At 42.4% G+C, this 17309-nt stretch overlaps 1 protein-coding gene across 7 annotated transcripts in view; it reads right to left on the bottom strand.

Annotated features, from left to right (window-relative positions):
* LOC134535234 (ras-related protein Rab-3) overlaps positions 1 to 17309 on the bottom strand; it is a 70131-nt gene that overhangs the window by 1745 nt on the left and 51077 nt on the right. For 3 of the 7 annotated variants that reach the window (XR_010075590.1, XR_010075592.1, XR_010075593.1), the window contains 4 exons: positions 15278 to 15502; positions 12046 to 12164; positions 7796 to 7967; positions 4745 to 4980 (listed from right to left, as the gene is read on the bottom strand). Coding sequence is in view for 3 of the 7 variants with exons in the window: in XM_063374299.1 (XP_063230369.1) it covers positions 4834 to 4980; positions 7796 to 7967; positions 12046 to 12164; positions 15278 to 15502 (663 nt within the window). In the remaining 4 variants the exon portion in view is untranslated. Of the gene's footprint in view, positions 1 to 984; positions 1464 to 3270; positions 4981 to 7795; positions 7968 to 12045; positions 12165 to 15277; positions 15503 to 17309 lie in introns of those variants that run through there. The other 4 variants (XM_063374299.1, XM_063374300.1, XM_063374302.1 and 1 more) reach the window with 2 other exon arrangements.

Here is a 17309-nt window from a genome sequence, read left to right as displayed (position 1 = left end):
TTTACTTTAAGTCTCACATTCTGTATGTGTCTTGCTTTTTACACTGCATTCTCCATTCATTTTTCCATTCTCAGCAAGTGCCTGTACTCTTCTTCTCTCTCTGTCTCTCGCTTACAAACATCATATTCTGTCTTTCATGTTTGGCTACCAACACATACTTCTTGCAGAAACTGCCTCCATTTATCCTCCAACTTCTTCTCTCATCCACCGACCAAGTTTCTACCTCCGACTCTATACGACTGATCAATCATCACACATCGATTTCTTTAAAAAAAAAAAAAAAAAATTGAATTAAAATAAAAACAATGTACAAGTATTTCAATGAAACATGCAACTAGTTTTTTGTTCATCACTTCATTCATAATAAACTGTTTTTTAACCATTATTTTTTCATTAAGTATTTCATGGTTTACAAAACATGCCTCAGTTTGTTAGCATTATGTAGTGTATTAGAACAGGACCTCTAGTTTTAAGCATTTTTACAATGGGAAAATGTAAATTCTGTTAAGTTTTTTCTTTAATAATGCTGGCAAACTGCAGTACTGGGACCTACTGTGTTTACAAGCCAATGCTGACTTATGAGTGAGCACTACAATAGTTAGTTTAGTTTTTATTAATAATTTAAAATAAATTTTTTACCAACTAGTTAATAAATAGACTCGTAAATGTATACTGTCAAAATTCTTTTCAGTGACTATTGTTACTTTAAAAAAAATAATAATAAAGAAGTGTTCTTCCGAAATGTGAGATACCATCCCATTTTTTTTAACGATGCCTTAAAAATATTCAACCGGTCGTCCTCTTGTGTCGAGGGAGAGACACTGCAGCAGAGACGAAGTTTCACTACAAGGTAGAGTAGAGCGATGAATCTGAGATCAGTCTTTCCCCTCTAAAATTATTAATAGAATGAAAATGATTATATTAAATATTAATGCATAAACCTAATGTAAATCTTTGCAATTAAATGAGAAAAGCAAACTTATCTTGTAAATTTACCATTTAAATTTTTTTTTTGGATGATGTCCAGTATAATCTGTCCCGTCCCGTGTGCCAGTAGACGAAAACCCTCCTGCTCGATACAACTCCAGGTCAGCGGCAGCTCACGGCTGCAGTTTCTTCGCATCTCCGCCGTTTGCTTCTCGTTCTGGCGGCAACGGCCGCGAGCGTCGGAACAGCGCAGCGGCAAGGCACGGACGGACTGTGGCAAACTGCCTCGCACGTGTTGAGGAACATCCAGGCGACGGGCTGGGCAGGTGGCACTTACGCACGACCCTATTTCGCTTTTATCACCGTGTTGCAGTCGTGCGGTGTGCTTCAGGAAAAACTGTCAAATCATCTCCTATTTTTCAGTTCTTCCAAACTCCTGCGCCTTCCAGCTGCCTGGAGTAGCTTACAGTTCTTTTCAATGATGTTCATGGATATTTTAACCCTCTGCTTCACGATAAGCTCGAATGTGCTTTAACCTATATGAAGACAAAATTAAATACAAACATTTAAAATTAATTGAAAAGAATTTTTCCTAACAAACATTTAATTGTTTTGTGAAGTACACACATTCCATAGAGGCAGTTACCCCCTCCCCCTCCCCATTTGGTTTTTTTTTTGTTAACCGGCTCTCTTAGGCATAAACGTACGTCTGTTTGACACGGAACTAATATAAATAACTGTTTATGGGGCACATTCTCTTGAGTTCTACTGCAACTGTCTCCTAACTTTTAAAAATAAACCCATAATAGACTACTACTCCAAGCTACCAATCACTCTTAAAAATTAAATGTTACTAATGTTGTATTACTCAGACAAACAAAAAATTGGTGTTTCTTCCTAATCCTAAAACAAATTTTTTGACGTTTTTTACCTGCTGTTACTTTATCAATAGTGCAATTATTCATTACGAGTAAAGCAATATTATTTATCATGTGAAGATTTTTTTATCTTTCTTCTGATGATACCATCTTCCGCTAGACACAGGTGAGGTAAAATTGTGCTGGTTCTTTATGCAGACAACAGTTTAATATGGAAATAACTTTTTTCGTATCACATTAAAAAAGCTACAGCTAATTTTATAGAAGTGCTAGCAGCTATAGGCATTGATATTTTTTTTACAGTGGTCAAAAGGGTTTTTTAATTGTAAGTTTTTTACTTTTTGAAATCAATTCATTAACATCCCTTAATGAATTTATTTTTGTGATCTGAGTTTTTCTTGCATTTATTTAACAAACAAAATTAAGTATCATGTCAAGAATGTGTTAATAATTTCACCAACATAATGCATAATCTTGCATGATCAAAAAAGGAAAAAAAATCTGGCACTGTTGTAATAAATAAAATTTAATTTCTCTTTTTTTTTTGTCCTAGTCTCACACCCATAGTGTTATTATGGAAACTGGTTTATAATTTTTTTATTAATTCAGATGTTTTAATATTTAAAACCTTTTAAGAAAAAAACTATTTTTGTCATTCTGATCACAACTTTACATCCAGAAAGGCAATATTTCAGTGAGAAATAATAAACACAAATAACCCTATATTGACAGGTTTCGATCGAGAAAGAGTTCAAAGTGTGTGCGCAAAGCACAGTTAGTTGAAGGGCACTGCCGCGGAGGACAATACTCTCATTGTTTCGTTTTTTCTGGGACAGGGCTCGCTTAAACCAGCCTGCGGAGCAGGTGGGACTCTTTACAGTGTCGTCGATTTGAATCACTTCGAAACAAAGTAGCGATTCCATACACGACTCACCACCTCATTTCTCACCAATGAACCACAATTTACATAAAACACTTTTGACCATTCATCTAAATTAAGGTTTCGATACGAGTATCGTTTTCCGCTAATACATCACCTATTCTTTGAAGACAAGGGGTAAATAAAAAAAAATAGTGGAACACATATATATACACTCAGCTATTTACAATATAATTTACAGTCATCAAGAACAACATTTCTTAAATATCAATTCAACATGAATTTTTTTTTTAATTTTAATTTATATCTGCTACAGTTTTTTTTAGTGGTTATTCTAAGTGGTTGGTTTTGTTGTATTTTTAGATATTTAATTTATCTATGACATTTACCTGTGCACACGTTTCGTGTTACCTGTAACTCGCTCATGTTTAGCTGTTAAAACCCTATCTCTAATGTTGTTCTTTACTTCCGTATTTACATGTTTCTTAATTTTCTTGGAAATTCAACCTTTAGCTCAAACAGGAAATGCATTCCAGTTTTACTTACTTTTTTTGTTTATATTATTGTGGATTGAATATCTGTGTGCACATTGTGTTTTTTTTTTATTTCTGTAGATCTATAGTTGACATTGTTACCACCAGTTACACACGTATGAAACATATTCAGCTAAATTTAAACAACAGTTGTAATAAACTCTCTCCTACCAATGCATTAAGTTTTCACATTACGGATGATACATAAAACAGCACTTAACAGATGACTTTTTTCTTTTAAAGATTGACATTACAAAAATTATGTGTTTGTTTTAGACAAACTTTAGTAATTTTAAAGAGATTTTTTTTTTAAAGATAATATTGCTAATAGTATGACTAATATATATGTATACAATATATATTGCCACATAACAGTCGGTTATACATTTCCATTAGGTTTTTGATAAAAATATTTGCTGTAACAAACCTCAACCACAATTTGATTGACAGTTTGTTTATATAGCTTTTAGTATGTTTTTACTCAAAGAATTCGCAGTTAATATCAAAGGGTTTTGATGTGAAATGATCTGCCTTTAATTTTCAGTGAACTCACTTAGTTTTCGTTAGATCCTGTGTTCAAACAGGAAGTCATATTCGAACTTTAAGGCATAAGAACACAGAAGTGGGACCATAGTGCATAATCAGAACAAAATTTGACTACAAACATCACACAGTAAAGCAGATGTTACTTTGGAATTTACAGTTGTACACAGTTACGATACGTACTATTGGGAAATATGGACAAGATGAACTTTTTTTTTTTGGATTAGCATTTTGATCCACGACAAACTAAAAGTCAAATTATTTTACAGAATGCTGCCATTCATAAATTTTGAATGCGTACATAATTCAACATGAAATATTAACATTATCACAGCTCATTTTTGGTTAATATGGCATGCAATCGTATATTACACTTAAGGTTATCAGAAAAGTGATGCTCCCAAAAGCTATATCTGACTTAATGAATACACCCCATATAAAACGAGAAACCAACAAATTAACTGTTGTGTACCCTGCACTGTAGGCCAACATAAACTGTGGAAATGTAGCACATTTATCTTTGCTATGAAAATATCTGCAAAATATGTACTGTATATTTTGGAAGTATAAAGAGAAGGAAATGAGGTTTTGAAAGGGAGATCCTAATCAAAAGGCTTACAAAAGATCTAAGAACACTGTTATTGACCCTGGTCTCAAAGACTGGCCCTGTAGCCACTCTTACGGTGGTTCAAAATACTATACAACGATCGCTTCAAACATGCTTTCTATGGAGGCACATTCATTGTATTTTCCATTGTGGTCGTCAGAAACATACAGTCGAAGAAGTTAAGTTGGCGAAACATTTTTAAACAGCAAACAACGACATTCTTATTAACACAAAAGATTACTATTTCCTTATTCCTTAATTTACGCCCTCCTTTCAACTATGCATATTTAATTTTCTTTATTTTTTCTTTTTTTGTTTGTTTCGAGTCTACCCATTATTTGCGCTTTTGAATATTAATATATTTGTGTTTTGATACCTTCCCGCGCATCTCGTTCTGAGAGTGTAGCTTGGACATCCATGGTGGGGGGGACAGAGACTCCGGCGTGTCTTGGTGGAGGCGCCGGGTTAGCAGTTGCAGTTGCCGGCCTGCGGGCCCGCGGGCTGCTCCGTGAGCCGCGTGCCCTTCGCCCCGGCGCTCATCAGGTTGGGGTCCGAGTCCAGGCTCTCCGACATCTTGTCGCAGATGATGTCCACCAGCCTCTCGAACACGGCCTGCCGGGGAGCCACACACACACCACGGCCGTCAGCGCGGCGCCTCGGGGCAACCGCGGGCACCGCTCGCACCGTCCAGGCAAGCCAGGGCAACCGAGGGACCCCACGTAGGCCATTTTACCAACAACGCACCCGTGATATTCAACATTTCTTAAGATAAATCAGTAAAATCAAAGTTAAAATCTAGATTACAGGTTGGTTTAAATATGTACATTGCATTTCAGAGAGTTTATTGTTTATTTTTTTTGTAATTTTCCAGGGAAGGCTCCCAAACTCTTTTTCTCTGGGGCTATGCCATATCCGACAGGTAACGCAAAGACTAAGACCGCCAATGACAAGAGGAGTGTCAAATGATGCCGTGAGCCAGCGGGTTTTCCGCTGGGTGTTCCCATTTCTCCCCTGGACGAACTCCACCAATGCTCCAGTCTTCTCTCATCAGGCACGCAGGGAGGGGAGTTTCATGCCGTTGAGAGTCTAGAGAGAGTCAGCCCAACCCCTTTCTTTTCCTTCAAAGATTTCCTGTGTTTCTTACATCTGCGTACACTCATTACTAGTAAACGAATACATATTTATATTTTGATTTTGATTATTTAGTGTTTGATGGTTTGTTTTGCATAAAAGTATGTACGTACTTATTTTATTTAAATACTTCAATTACAAGGATCAAGGATTATTCGACAAGTGAATTTCAAAAGTTTTAACAATGTCCATTTTGTGTTGATCTAGAAAATCAAGGTGTGAAACTGTGCATACTGAACATGTCTTGTAAGAAGTAATGACCAGGACTGCAAGAAGACAATATTGTCATAGTGCTCAAATTTTGAAATTTGCATTTATGCCAATATGAATTTTTTTTTCAAGTCAATAGCTGGAAAACATCCCTGTGCATTGTTACAGATATAAAAAAAAACATGCATTCCAATCCATAGAGTAATATTTTGAAATAGGCACAACAAAAATAAATCAAGAATTTGAGGTTTCTTCCTTGGGAAATATTTCTTAAAACATTGTGGTATGAAAGCTGAAAATTAAGTAGTATATATTTCCCATTAATTCTATAGTTATTTTTACTTAACTTTCTTAAACTGATTATCTGCTATGGGTGTATGAAATGGCCTCCAGAGAAAAAACAGGTCCTCTCCCAGGGCAAATTTCAGAAATAAACTTTCTAAAAACATAAGTTTCAAGCCAAACCGAAATCTCAATTTCGACAGTGGTCTTGCTAATTTATATTAAAACACTTTGATATTTTTTTTATAAAAATTTGACTGAATTACAACCATTTTATATAATGAATATGGATTGACATGACAGAGTGTCGGTAGTAAAAAAGGCCCAGGCAACATGAAAGTGACATCCAGATGATACAGAAAAGGACAAGTGGTGGGGGGAGGTTTGGGTGTTTAGATGGGTGCAGGATGGGCCAGGAAAACAAAAAGTTTGAAATAACAGACGTATATAAAAAAGAGTTACACCATATCTACTAATATATTGATTTAACTCATTATCAATGATGTTTCAAATGGCGAGCTTTATTATTCAGTTCCTAGAGAGTTTGCACTACATTTTTGGATAGCGGCCGAGAGATTAAACAATGGTAAGTACATGGGTTTTGATCAAATCTACTGGAGAAAACTATAACTCTGACTGACTGACAACGCACAGCTTAAACCTGTGTGTCTAGAAGCATGAAGTTTTGCTTTGTAGTTCCTTATATTACTTAGAAAAGATTTTAGAATATTAATCCCTAAGGGAGTTTAATAGGGGATGAAAGTCTGTATTGAAGTTGTCATTTTTGAAGTTATAAATGCGATCATTGGTGTTTAGTGTTCTGTTTATAAATAAAAGTCAGTTGTATCAGCGTTCTTGGTAATTCATCAAAAATGAGAATTAAATACTTTACCATCAGGCACACGGCTAGTAACACACAGTATGTCCATAAAATAATGTCCCAGTTATAAATTTCAATAATATCAACTGTAAGCGTTGTAGTGTGTTGGTTCAAGGTCACAATTAAATATTTGTAGATAAGCGCATGCGCGAGTAGGCCCTACTGCTTTGTTGTTTTCTCGCTTGAAGCGCCACTCATGCAAAATGGCGACTCCTGAACGTAATTAGTAGAGGGTGAACCTGTAACTTTATTCGGCAACAGGATGGAGTCTCTCCTCATTGGAATCTCTTTGTACGAGAGTGGTTGAACGTCGAAGTCCCTGACCGTTGGAATGGTCGTAATGGTCGAAACGACAGAGCTCTTTTTCGTTGGACTCAGAAATGACGCCATGCGATCTTTTCATTTGGGGCTTTATAAAAAGGTCGTGTCTATACGTTCCGCTGCTACCTAATGATTTGCCAAAGTTGAGACACAGAACTGAAGAGGCTATTGGTTCCACTACTCCGGACTTGTTAATCATAGTGTGTGTGAGAATAATTGGACTGTAGGACATTTGTGACAGTACTAGGTTAATTTATCTTCAGTTTGGTGTATGGCTTGTGGGAAGCCTAAAAGTACTGTCCCTGCCCGAACCCGCCCGAATATTCACGGGAAGCCTAAGATGTAGGCTACATCAAGTTCTGTCCCTGCCCGAACACGTCCGAATATTCACCTTCGGCCAACCTCGGGTTTATTTAGCTAAACTAACCTAACTAACCGTCCATAGTGTTTTAAAGTGTTTTAATGTAGCTAACCTAACCGACCACTTTTAATATTTGAATTCATTTTCCCTGCGCAAAAATAAAACAAATCCCGAGGTTGGCCGAAGGTGAATATTCGGGCGTGTTCGGGCAGGGACGGAAGAGCACAGAGGTTGCCACTCGCCTTGACGTTGATGTTCTCCTTGGCGGACGTCTCGAAGAACTCGATGCCCAGCTGCTCGGCCAGCTGCTTGCCTCGCTCGAAGCTGATGACGCGCTCGTCCTCCATGTCGCACTTGTTGCCCACCAGGATGACCTGCGCGTTGTCCCACGAGTACGTCTTGATCTGGGTCACCCTGCGGGCACACCCGGCGGCCAGCTAGCACCCCTGTGCCTTCTTTCAACAACTTCAGAATCAGTGGTGTGTTTCAAAATCATCAAAGTAGAGGGGTTTGAGACATGACATAATTTTTTTCTCTCATAATATTGACGTGATAACGTCTTATAAATCGATGAACGCCGGCTGCACGCACGAAAAAGCATGACTTATTGTCACGTTCCGCCTGAGCCGATCGTGCAAGAACCGGCCAACCACCGTGCGGATAATCTTCTATAATATCAAACAGGTTTCCATCAATATTTTCTTATGACGTTATCACGTAAAATTATCGTCCGTAAACTGACTTTAAAGACAAACCCCCCCCCCCCCCCCCTTTTTTTTAATAAACCTTAAAATATTCCAAAAAGCTATTACATGGTGGCCACTCACAGTCACCAAAAATATTCCCTGATTTTTCCCTGATTTCCCTGATTAAAAGTCAAAATTTCCCTGATATTTACAATTACAAAAAAACATACTTTTGATGAAAAAATATAATATTATAGAAAGAGATTACTCATATTTTAGCACCCTGCTGTATTTTCTTCATTATATACATACGGAAGTTCGTTAAATAATAAATACATTTTAAATATGTCACTTTACATTATAGCGTCCCGTTCAATGACCTGCAGTCTGTGTTTTGTTTTATGTAATGGGGTATTTCAGTGGCGAGCGCTCAAACATTTTTTCACGCAACTTTTGATAACTGTTCTTTAATTCATTTTTGAAGTGTAACATTTCTAGTTGTGAAATATTCTTAGTCTTAGTACTCTCAACGAGGGATAACAGTACAGTGCAAATTTTACCTTGTGTTTGATTTAAAAATGAAACAACTAATGGATAAATCTTCACTGCATTACAATCAGTACTCCCATCTGTAGCTAAAGCAAATGGTCCACTTACTAAAGATTCAACAGTTTCAATTTAGTTTCACCAGCCATATACTCCACTAAGGCATATGTTTTTGCTCTCGCACAGCTGTATTTCTGTGGAATTTTTGAGTCCGGAAACATAGCTCTATACAAATTACCCGAATGATCGGCTACTGCTATCGGTAGATTGTGTTCTACCAAAAAACTTGTAAACAATAACTCTGCGTTTGTTACTTTCGTTTCTTCAGGTGTAGCGAAAAACGACGATATAGATTTATTGCTCGTCACGGTTTTAAAATGTTCTGCATGTTTCTTTGATTCAATATGCCGTCCTCAGTCATCCCTTCCACCATGCGCAATCGAAAAGTCACACGTGCATACATTACAAAATGCGTGGCGTTCCAAAACATTTGAAGATGACAAGCATGGCCATTCTTTTATATAGTTTGGTCGAAAGTTCTGAAGAATAACGTTTTTTTTTTTTTGCCCCAGATACACATTGTTCTGTCACACGCTTCATTTCTACAACCGGCACTGAAGAACACAACACTATCGAACGACATAAAAAGGTTTCACGTCTGTACACACGACAAAAACACTTTGTAAAAAAAATGGCTTTCAACAAAGTAAATAACACAAGACAGGTTAGCCAAAGTACCGTACAAAAATTATCGTGATGTAAGTAGCTAACAAACGAAAAGACCGAGAATATGTACTAGTTATATCGTACAACGGACGTAATACCGTACCATTTCTATTACAATGCACAACAATTAATCTACTTATTTCGACAGTACATGCGCACATTTATCAGTTCCGTTATCTGCGCAACCACGTGATGTATTCGAACTACGTTCACGAAACACGCACACCAGAAACGGAATTTTTTTCCGTTACCCAGCAGCACAAAGCCTCGTTTCCATAATAAACCAGCGATGTTCCGTAATTCCGTAATATTGTGTTAAATCCGTAATAATTACGGAAAATCCGTAATGGTTGGCAGCTCTGCGGAAATATACATGACACAAAAAATTCCCGGTTATTAAAAAAATTCCCTGACATTTCCCTGATAATTCCCGATCAACGTGATTTCCCTGATAAATCCCGGTTTTCCCGGTTTTCCCGGTGAGTGGCCACCCTGTATTACTTTTGAAAATTTCTGACTGCCCATTTAAACGTGGGAAGTACAGTATGTCCATAAAATAATAAACGAATGTCCCAGTTATAAAATTCAATAGTAAAAACTATAAGTGTTGTAGAGTGTTGGTTCAAGGTCACAATTAAAGAGTATCGGTAACTTAAACAGTTCTAAATAACTGAAAGCGCGAAAGAAAGGCCTTTTCCCCAATTAGTAGAGGGTGAACATGTGAACTTTACCTGGCAACAGGACGGAGCGCCACCCCACTGGAATCTCTCTGACAATTTGATTGTCGAGACGACATAGCTCTTATTCGCTGGCGTCAACGTTCACCTGACATACCGCCATGCGAATTTTATTCCTTTGGTACTTTATGATGATTTTCCAGAGTTGAGACCCAGAACTGAAGAAGCTATTGCTTCCATTTCGCGGACGTATTAACCAAAGTGTGGGGAGACTTGGACTTCAGGTTGAATGTGTGCCGTATAGCTATAAGTGTACATATTGAACATTTGTAAAAAAAAAAAAAATTTAAAAAAAACTAGGTCAGTTTACTTTCAGTTTGATGTATGATTTGTTGTGAACAGTATAAATGTAACTTCATAATAGACCATAGAAACTGGGACATTCATTTATGGACAACCTGTAGTTCCGTCGGCCAGCCGCTGGTCACAAGCAAACGGCTACCCGGGTCGCACGGCCCGAGTCACACGGCCCGAGTCACGCGGCCCGAGTCACACGGCCCGAGTCACACGGCCCGGGTCACACGGCCCGGGTCACACGGCCCGAGTCACACGGCCCGAGTCACACGGCCCGAGTCACGCGGCCCGAGTCACACGGCCCGAGTCACACGGCCCGGGTCACACGGCCCGGGTCACACGGCCCGAGTCACACGGCCCGAGTCACACGGTCCGAGTCACACGGCCCGAGTCACACGGCCCGAGTCACACGGCCCGAGTCACACGGCCCGAAACAAGGCCCGAGTCGCACGGCCCGAGTCACGCGGCCCGAGTCGCACGGCCCGAGTCACACGGCCCGAGTCACACGGCCCGGGTCACGCGGCCCGGGTCACGCGGCCCGAGTCACACGGCCCGGGTCACGCGGCCCGGGTCACGCGGCCCGAGTCACACGGCCCGAGTCACGCGGCCCGGGTCACACGGCCCGAGTCACACGGCCCGGGTCACGCGGCCCGGGTCACGCGGCCCGAGTCACACGGCCCGGGTCACGCGGCCCGGGTCACGCGGCCCGGGTCACGCGGCCCGAGTCACACGGCCCGGGTCACGCGGCCCGGGTCACGCGGCCCGAGTCACACGGCCCGAGTCACGCGGCCCGGGTCACACGGCCCGGGACACGCGGCCCGAGTCACACGGCCCGAGTCACACGGCCCGGGTCACGCGGCCCGGGTCACGCGGCCCGAGTCACACGGCCCGAAACAAGGCCCGAGTCACACGGCCCGAAACAAGGCCCGAGTCGCACGGCCCGAGTCACGCGGCCCGAGTCGCACGGCCCGAGTCACGCGGCCCGAGTCACACGGCCCGAGTCACGCGGCCCGGGTCACGCGGCCCGGGACACGCGGCCCGAGTCACACGGCCCGAGTCACACGGCTCGAGTCGCACGGCTCGAGTCGCACGGCCCGAGTTACACGGCCCGAGTCGCACGCCTCGAGTCGCACGGCCCGGGTCACGCGGCCCGGGACACGCGGCCCGAGTCACACGGCCTGAGTCGCACGGCCCGAGTCGCACGCCTCGAGTCGCACGGCCCGAGTCGCACGGCTCGAGTCGCACGGCCCGGGTCACGCGACCCGAGTCACGCGGCCCGAGTCACACGGCCTGAGTCGCACGGCCCGAGTCGCACGCCTCGAGTCGCACGGCCCGAGTCGCACGGCTCGAGTCACACGGCCTGAGTAACACGGCCCGGGTCACATGGCCCGGGACACGCGGCCCGAGTCACACGTTCCGGGTCACACGGCCCGGGTAACACGGCCAGAGTCACACGACCAGGGTCACACGGCCAGTCACACGGCCCGAGGAGAGGCGACTCACCAGTCCTGCACGCTGTTGAAGGACTCCTCGTTGGTGATGTCGTACATGAGGATGAAGCCCATGGCGCCGCGGTAGTAGGCCGTGGTGATGGTCCTGTAGCGCTCCTGTCCCGCCGTGTCCTGAAACAACCACCCCCTTCACTCCCCTCACTCCCTGACTGCCCGCCATCTTGGAACCGTGCTCACGCCACGTCACGCTATACGTAACCCAGACATTCTATTGTTCACGTAGTGCCGCGTGAATTAGATTTATTTTGTCGTCAACTTTTTTTGTTCATTGTTTAGTTATTATTAGAGACCTGAAAAATTCGCGGATTCATTTCGTGATAGTCTAGAATCAAAAACGTTTGCCTTTTTACTGCATTAGTGATTGGACCACAGTTTTTCTAAATGACACTCGGCCAATGAAAAACTTTCAACAAAATAAGTATCGAATGATTAACGTCCCAGTTAACAGGCGACACGAGTCAGTAGCCAATGAGCAGATGTAATTTTCCCGCGTGCATAGAGGATCATGGAGTCTATCCTACAGGTCATCGAAATCGTTAATTTTTCCGGTCTCTAGTTATTATATGTTAGTAATGTGTAGCAGGCCTTCTCTCAACGCCGCCATTTTATCAGAATTCTGCCGGCCCGGTCATGTCGGATAGGCGAGACACTGCTGTATTTACAAATATATGTTTGGGCTTTGTTTACTTATTATTAGATACCGGAAAATTTTCGCGGATTCATTTCGCGATAGGCTAGAATTCAAATAGTTATACCTCAATGCTGCCTCTGCTATTGGCTCACAACTCACCTGGATGACTCTGGGCCAATGAGAAAAACTCAACTAAAGCAGCATAAAATCACAGACTGCTACGTTGGGACGTCTCACAAGACAGCAGCCAATGAGTGGGTGACATTTAAATGAGTGTACGTAGAACTATGGCGCTCATGCTAGTCATTGAACCCGCGAATTTTTCCAGTCCTTACTTATTATAATTGGGATCTGTTGGACCCAATCGCGCACCAGGGAGATAATCGTATGCGCTGTTGATTTACCGTTGTGGCGGTTGCCCGTGTAGCGACCCCCAGTTCCGGCGACCAGGCGCCGTGGGGATACTACGTTCAGTGGCGTAGCCAGGATTTGTGTATGGGGGGTGTTAAGAAGCATAAACCCCCCCCCCCCCCCGCCGTATTAAAGCGGGGGGCCCGGGGGTCCTCCCCCGGGAAAATTAGGATTTTAAGGTGTAAAATAGTGTTATTATAGCAGTTTTCGGTACTTAGATTTAAATATTGTAATGGTAAAATTTTTATTAATTTTAATATGAAATTTGTTTGAGTGATGAATAAGATATTAATTAAAGATTTGGTGCTAAGGGGGGGGGGGGTTGATCACCTAACCCCCCCCCCCCCCCCCCCCCCGGCTACGCCCCTGACTACGTTTACAACCTGTGTTGGTTCGTTGGCTCGTGTCAGCGAGCCGATAGTGCTGTTCTTTCCTTCTATGATAGCAAACATTTCAACCAATAAAGTTTTCGAGTATAACACGCACGTAAACTGCAAAGAAAACAATGTACGGCCCCAACAATGAACACCGTGTTTACCGATGTAAGGCCCGAGTCACAATAGCTCCGTTGTCAGTTCGTTCGTCCGTTAGCCGAGCGATGGACAACCAGGGGTGGCCACGTCTGCACGATCACATGGCGAGTGTGTGAAACTGTTCCTCCCCCACCCCCCACCCCCCTTCGTTTAATTGTTGCGCCATATTAAATATACGTCCAAAAAAACTGGCTGAAGTGTTGTGTTTTCATCGCGAAAACAGCTTTAAATATCTTTTGTTTTTATGAACGTGACTGTGTTTAACGACGGAGATTATAATTCATACTTTATGACCCTCGCCAGACGTGGTCAAGCACCATTTCCGCGATGTTTTGGGCGCAACAATATGGCGACGGCGGGGATAAATGTGACTTCAACTACGCCACAGCCTGCCGTCTCCTGATAGTTCCTGACTCCAAGTTAACAACACTTCGTTCGTTCTTCATAGCTAACATTTTTTTTGACGTAATAACGTCTTAAAAATCGATGAACTCCGGATGCACGCACGAAAAATCGTCACGTTCCGCCTGAGCCGAGCGTGCAAGAACCGGCCAACCACCGTGCGAGAAAATCTTCTATAATATCAAACAGGTTAAGGCGGGCTTTTTAACTATTTTTAACTATTTGTTGTGTGATAATATTTTTTTTTTCGTAAAAGATTGTGAAACTAAGTTTTCTCTTCTGTCGGCAGTCCTCATGACACCTTTGAAAATTTTTTTTAAATGTTAATTTTTATTTCTCCTAGATGCTGGTCCCTAGCGGGTGTCCTCGGGTGCAGTCTGGCAACACTGCGCGGCGTGCTTGTGGAACAGGCCCGGCGCCCCAGTGCACTCGCCGCTCTGGGCCCGGCCGGCAGCTATCGACCCGCGCCTCGATACCTCGACCCGGCGACCACCCCCTACCCCCTCCACCACTGGGTGGCCGCCAGGACCTTCACGACACAACAAGCACCACGGATAACCCTTCAGTTTGTGAGCACGGGACCCCTCTCCCTGCAAGCGCGGCTCCAGGAGGGGGGCGGTGGGGGCGATAGCCCCTCCCGAGACCAATTTTATTCATTAGTGTATATTTATGTTTACTTAAATATTTGATTTCATGTTAAACTTTTATCTCATCAAAAGTTGCATGGAGCTACTAAGGTTTTGTATTTGAAACCATGTAATTTGTAAATAATATTCCAAGGCCAATATGTGACCACTTTCATTTTTTTGCAACTACGACCTTTCTCTGTGCGATAGCCACTCCGGAAAATTCATCCTGAAGCCGCCATTGTCTCCTTGCTTCGTGGACTACACTGTCGGGAATCACAGCAAACTTGCGGACTTTCCAACGAGGAATTAACCTCAAACAAACGAAGGGTTCTTCGTAATTTTAAAATAACTGAGTCTTCTTAAATTTTAATGTTGTGTGTTTCATTCTAAACGAAGATAAACTAACGTGTGGACAACATAAAAGTGTTCATAACAAGTTTCTAAAGTTTTTTTTTAATATACCGAGAACATTTTTTTTTCTGGATTCGTGTTCAATGTGAGTGAACTCAGTGGCCGGATCCCCGGATAGTTTGTAACCGGCGTTGATCGTAAACTGAAGAGGGGGAGATGTGTGACGGGACAGACACCGGACAGCATCCGCGGCCCTGGACCACTCACCCAGATCTGCAGCTTGACGCGCTTGTCGTGCCGGAACACAGTCTTCACCTTGAAGTCGATGCCGACCGTCGACACGAAGGCAGACGTGAAGGAGTCGTCCGCGTACCGGAACAGGAAGGACGTCTTGCCCACGCTACTGTTGCCGATGATGAGCAGCTTGAACATGTAGTCGAAGTTCTGGTCGGCGGCATCCTTCTGCCACTTGGGGTCCTGACCTCCGGCCATCTGCAAGCACGGCGTGTGGGGTTAGGAGAGGGACCCAAGTGTGTCTCAGGCCAAAGCCCATACACTCTACCATGCGGGTTTTAAACCATGCAGGACAAGGGCGCGTGCATCGTGTGCTATTGGGGTTTACTGGCCAGCCATGGCTGCGATTGGCGCGACGCCCTCAGACACTCCCCGACACTACCCGACACTCACTGACACAGTCACATCACGGTCACAGCTGTGGCTAGAACCACGGTCATCATTGCTCGAGTCCGGGGGAAATTAATCAATTAGTTGAAACTTACTTAAAATTTAAGGATTTTTATTGAAATATTTTTTTTTCTTTTCATTGAAGAATTTTATAACACCATTCAGTTAATAGGTCAAGTTTGTTATCAATGACTTGATCTGAAAAGAATACGTGTGTTTCAATATTGCATTACGTACTTAATTTGAAGTTATTAGGAAATACAAATAAATAAATTTGGCGCTAATTTCAGTTCAGTGATTATTTTGCCAGAACAGTAATTTCTTATCAGTAATGTTTTACCTTACCGGGCATTTTATTTATTGAGACTTACACTTACACAAAAATACATCACATGTATTAAAGTGTAGGAAAACTACAGGGTTGACACAACTTGGATAGTTTAAACCAGTAGTTTAAACTTCAGTGATCACCGCAATGTTCGGTTCATTCCTGAGAACTCTGCGCCACTGAGACACTCTTGGAGTCTCTCTATGACATAAAGTGAAAAACAGAAATGCCGCGTGTCCATAAAAAAACGTTTTAAATCATCAATCTTCCCCGTTCCAAAAAAAAGAGGGGAGGGGCTGTATGGTTCCATGAACTCCCTAACGTGTGCCGATATGCTGCCCACAGAACAACATGTGACAGGCGACGCCACGTGTTGGGTGGGCCCATAACTTACAGTAAAAAAAAGGTTCGGACGGAATGTTCAAATCTAAAGGATTAGCTTTTATAATAATTTAAATACTTGACGACTAATTGCTTATTAACAGAATTTTAAACTGTGCAAGAAACACTTCATGCCGTTTTGTAATAAAAAAAAAATTCTGTATAAATTAGTAGAAGGTGCAAAAGAAGTCTCGAACCAATGACAACTCATTCTAGACAACTCTCGAGTCAACAACCAATGAGCACATTGTTAGAAATTACTGTAAATTTACGGATGTTTCAAACGAAGAATTAACCTGAAATAATCGAAGTGTTCTATACGTGATCTCAGATAACTGGAGCTTCGTGGTAACTACGCCTGTTTCCGACTGAGTTGAGTGTTTCGTTGCAAACAAGGCCAACACAGGCATGGCAAACACAGGTGGATTTATTCAACCAGATTTGGAATGTTTTGGAAACATAATAAGATTATTATTGTTGATTCATGTTCAAAATACGTAAAATCAGTAAGTTATAGTAAATTTTCGAAGATAAACCGGTAAATTTACGCAGCTCCCTGGATAATTTGTAATCAGCGTTTTTCGTAAATTTAAGGCGAAAATCTTTAAGAACACAGGGTATGTTTTTATCAAGTATGTAGAGGATTGTGCAGTCTATCCTGCGGGTACTGAACCCGCGAATCTTTGCGGTCCCTAGTCATTGCGTGGCACCGGTGCATCTGCTCCACGCTGATTGGAGCACGGTGCATCTGCTCCACGCTGATTGGAGCACAGTGTTCTGGACACGCCCTTGACGACGGGAAACCTAAGATGTCCATCGAGTTCTGTCCCTGCCCGAACACGCCCGAATATTCACCTTCGACCAACCTCGGATTTATTTATATATATTTATATTTCTCTGTTTATT

The sequence above is a fragment of the Bacillus rossius genome, chromosome 8 (genome assembly GCF_032445375.1).
Source record: "Bacillus rossius redtenbacheri isolate Brsri chromosome 8, Brsri_v3, whole genome shotgun sequence".
NCBI classification, from domain to species: Eukaryota; Metazoa; Arthropoda; class Insecta; order Phasmatodea; family Bacillidae; genus Bacillus; species Bacillus rossius.
Note: the sequence above shows the minus strand (reverse complement) of the source record. Positions and strands in the feature narration are given on the sequence as shown.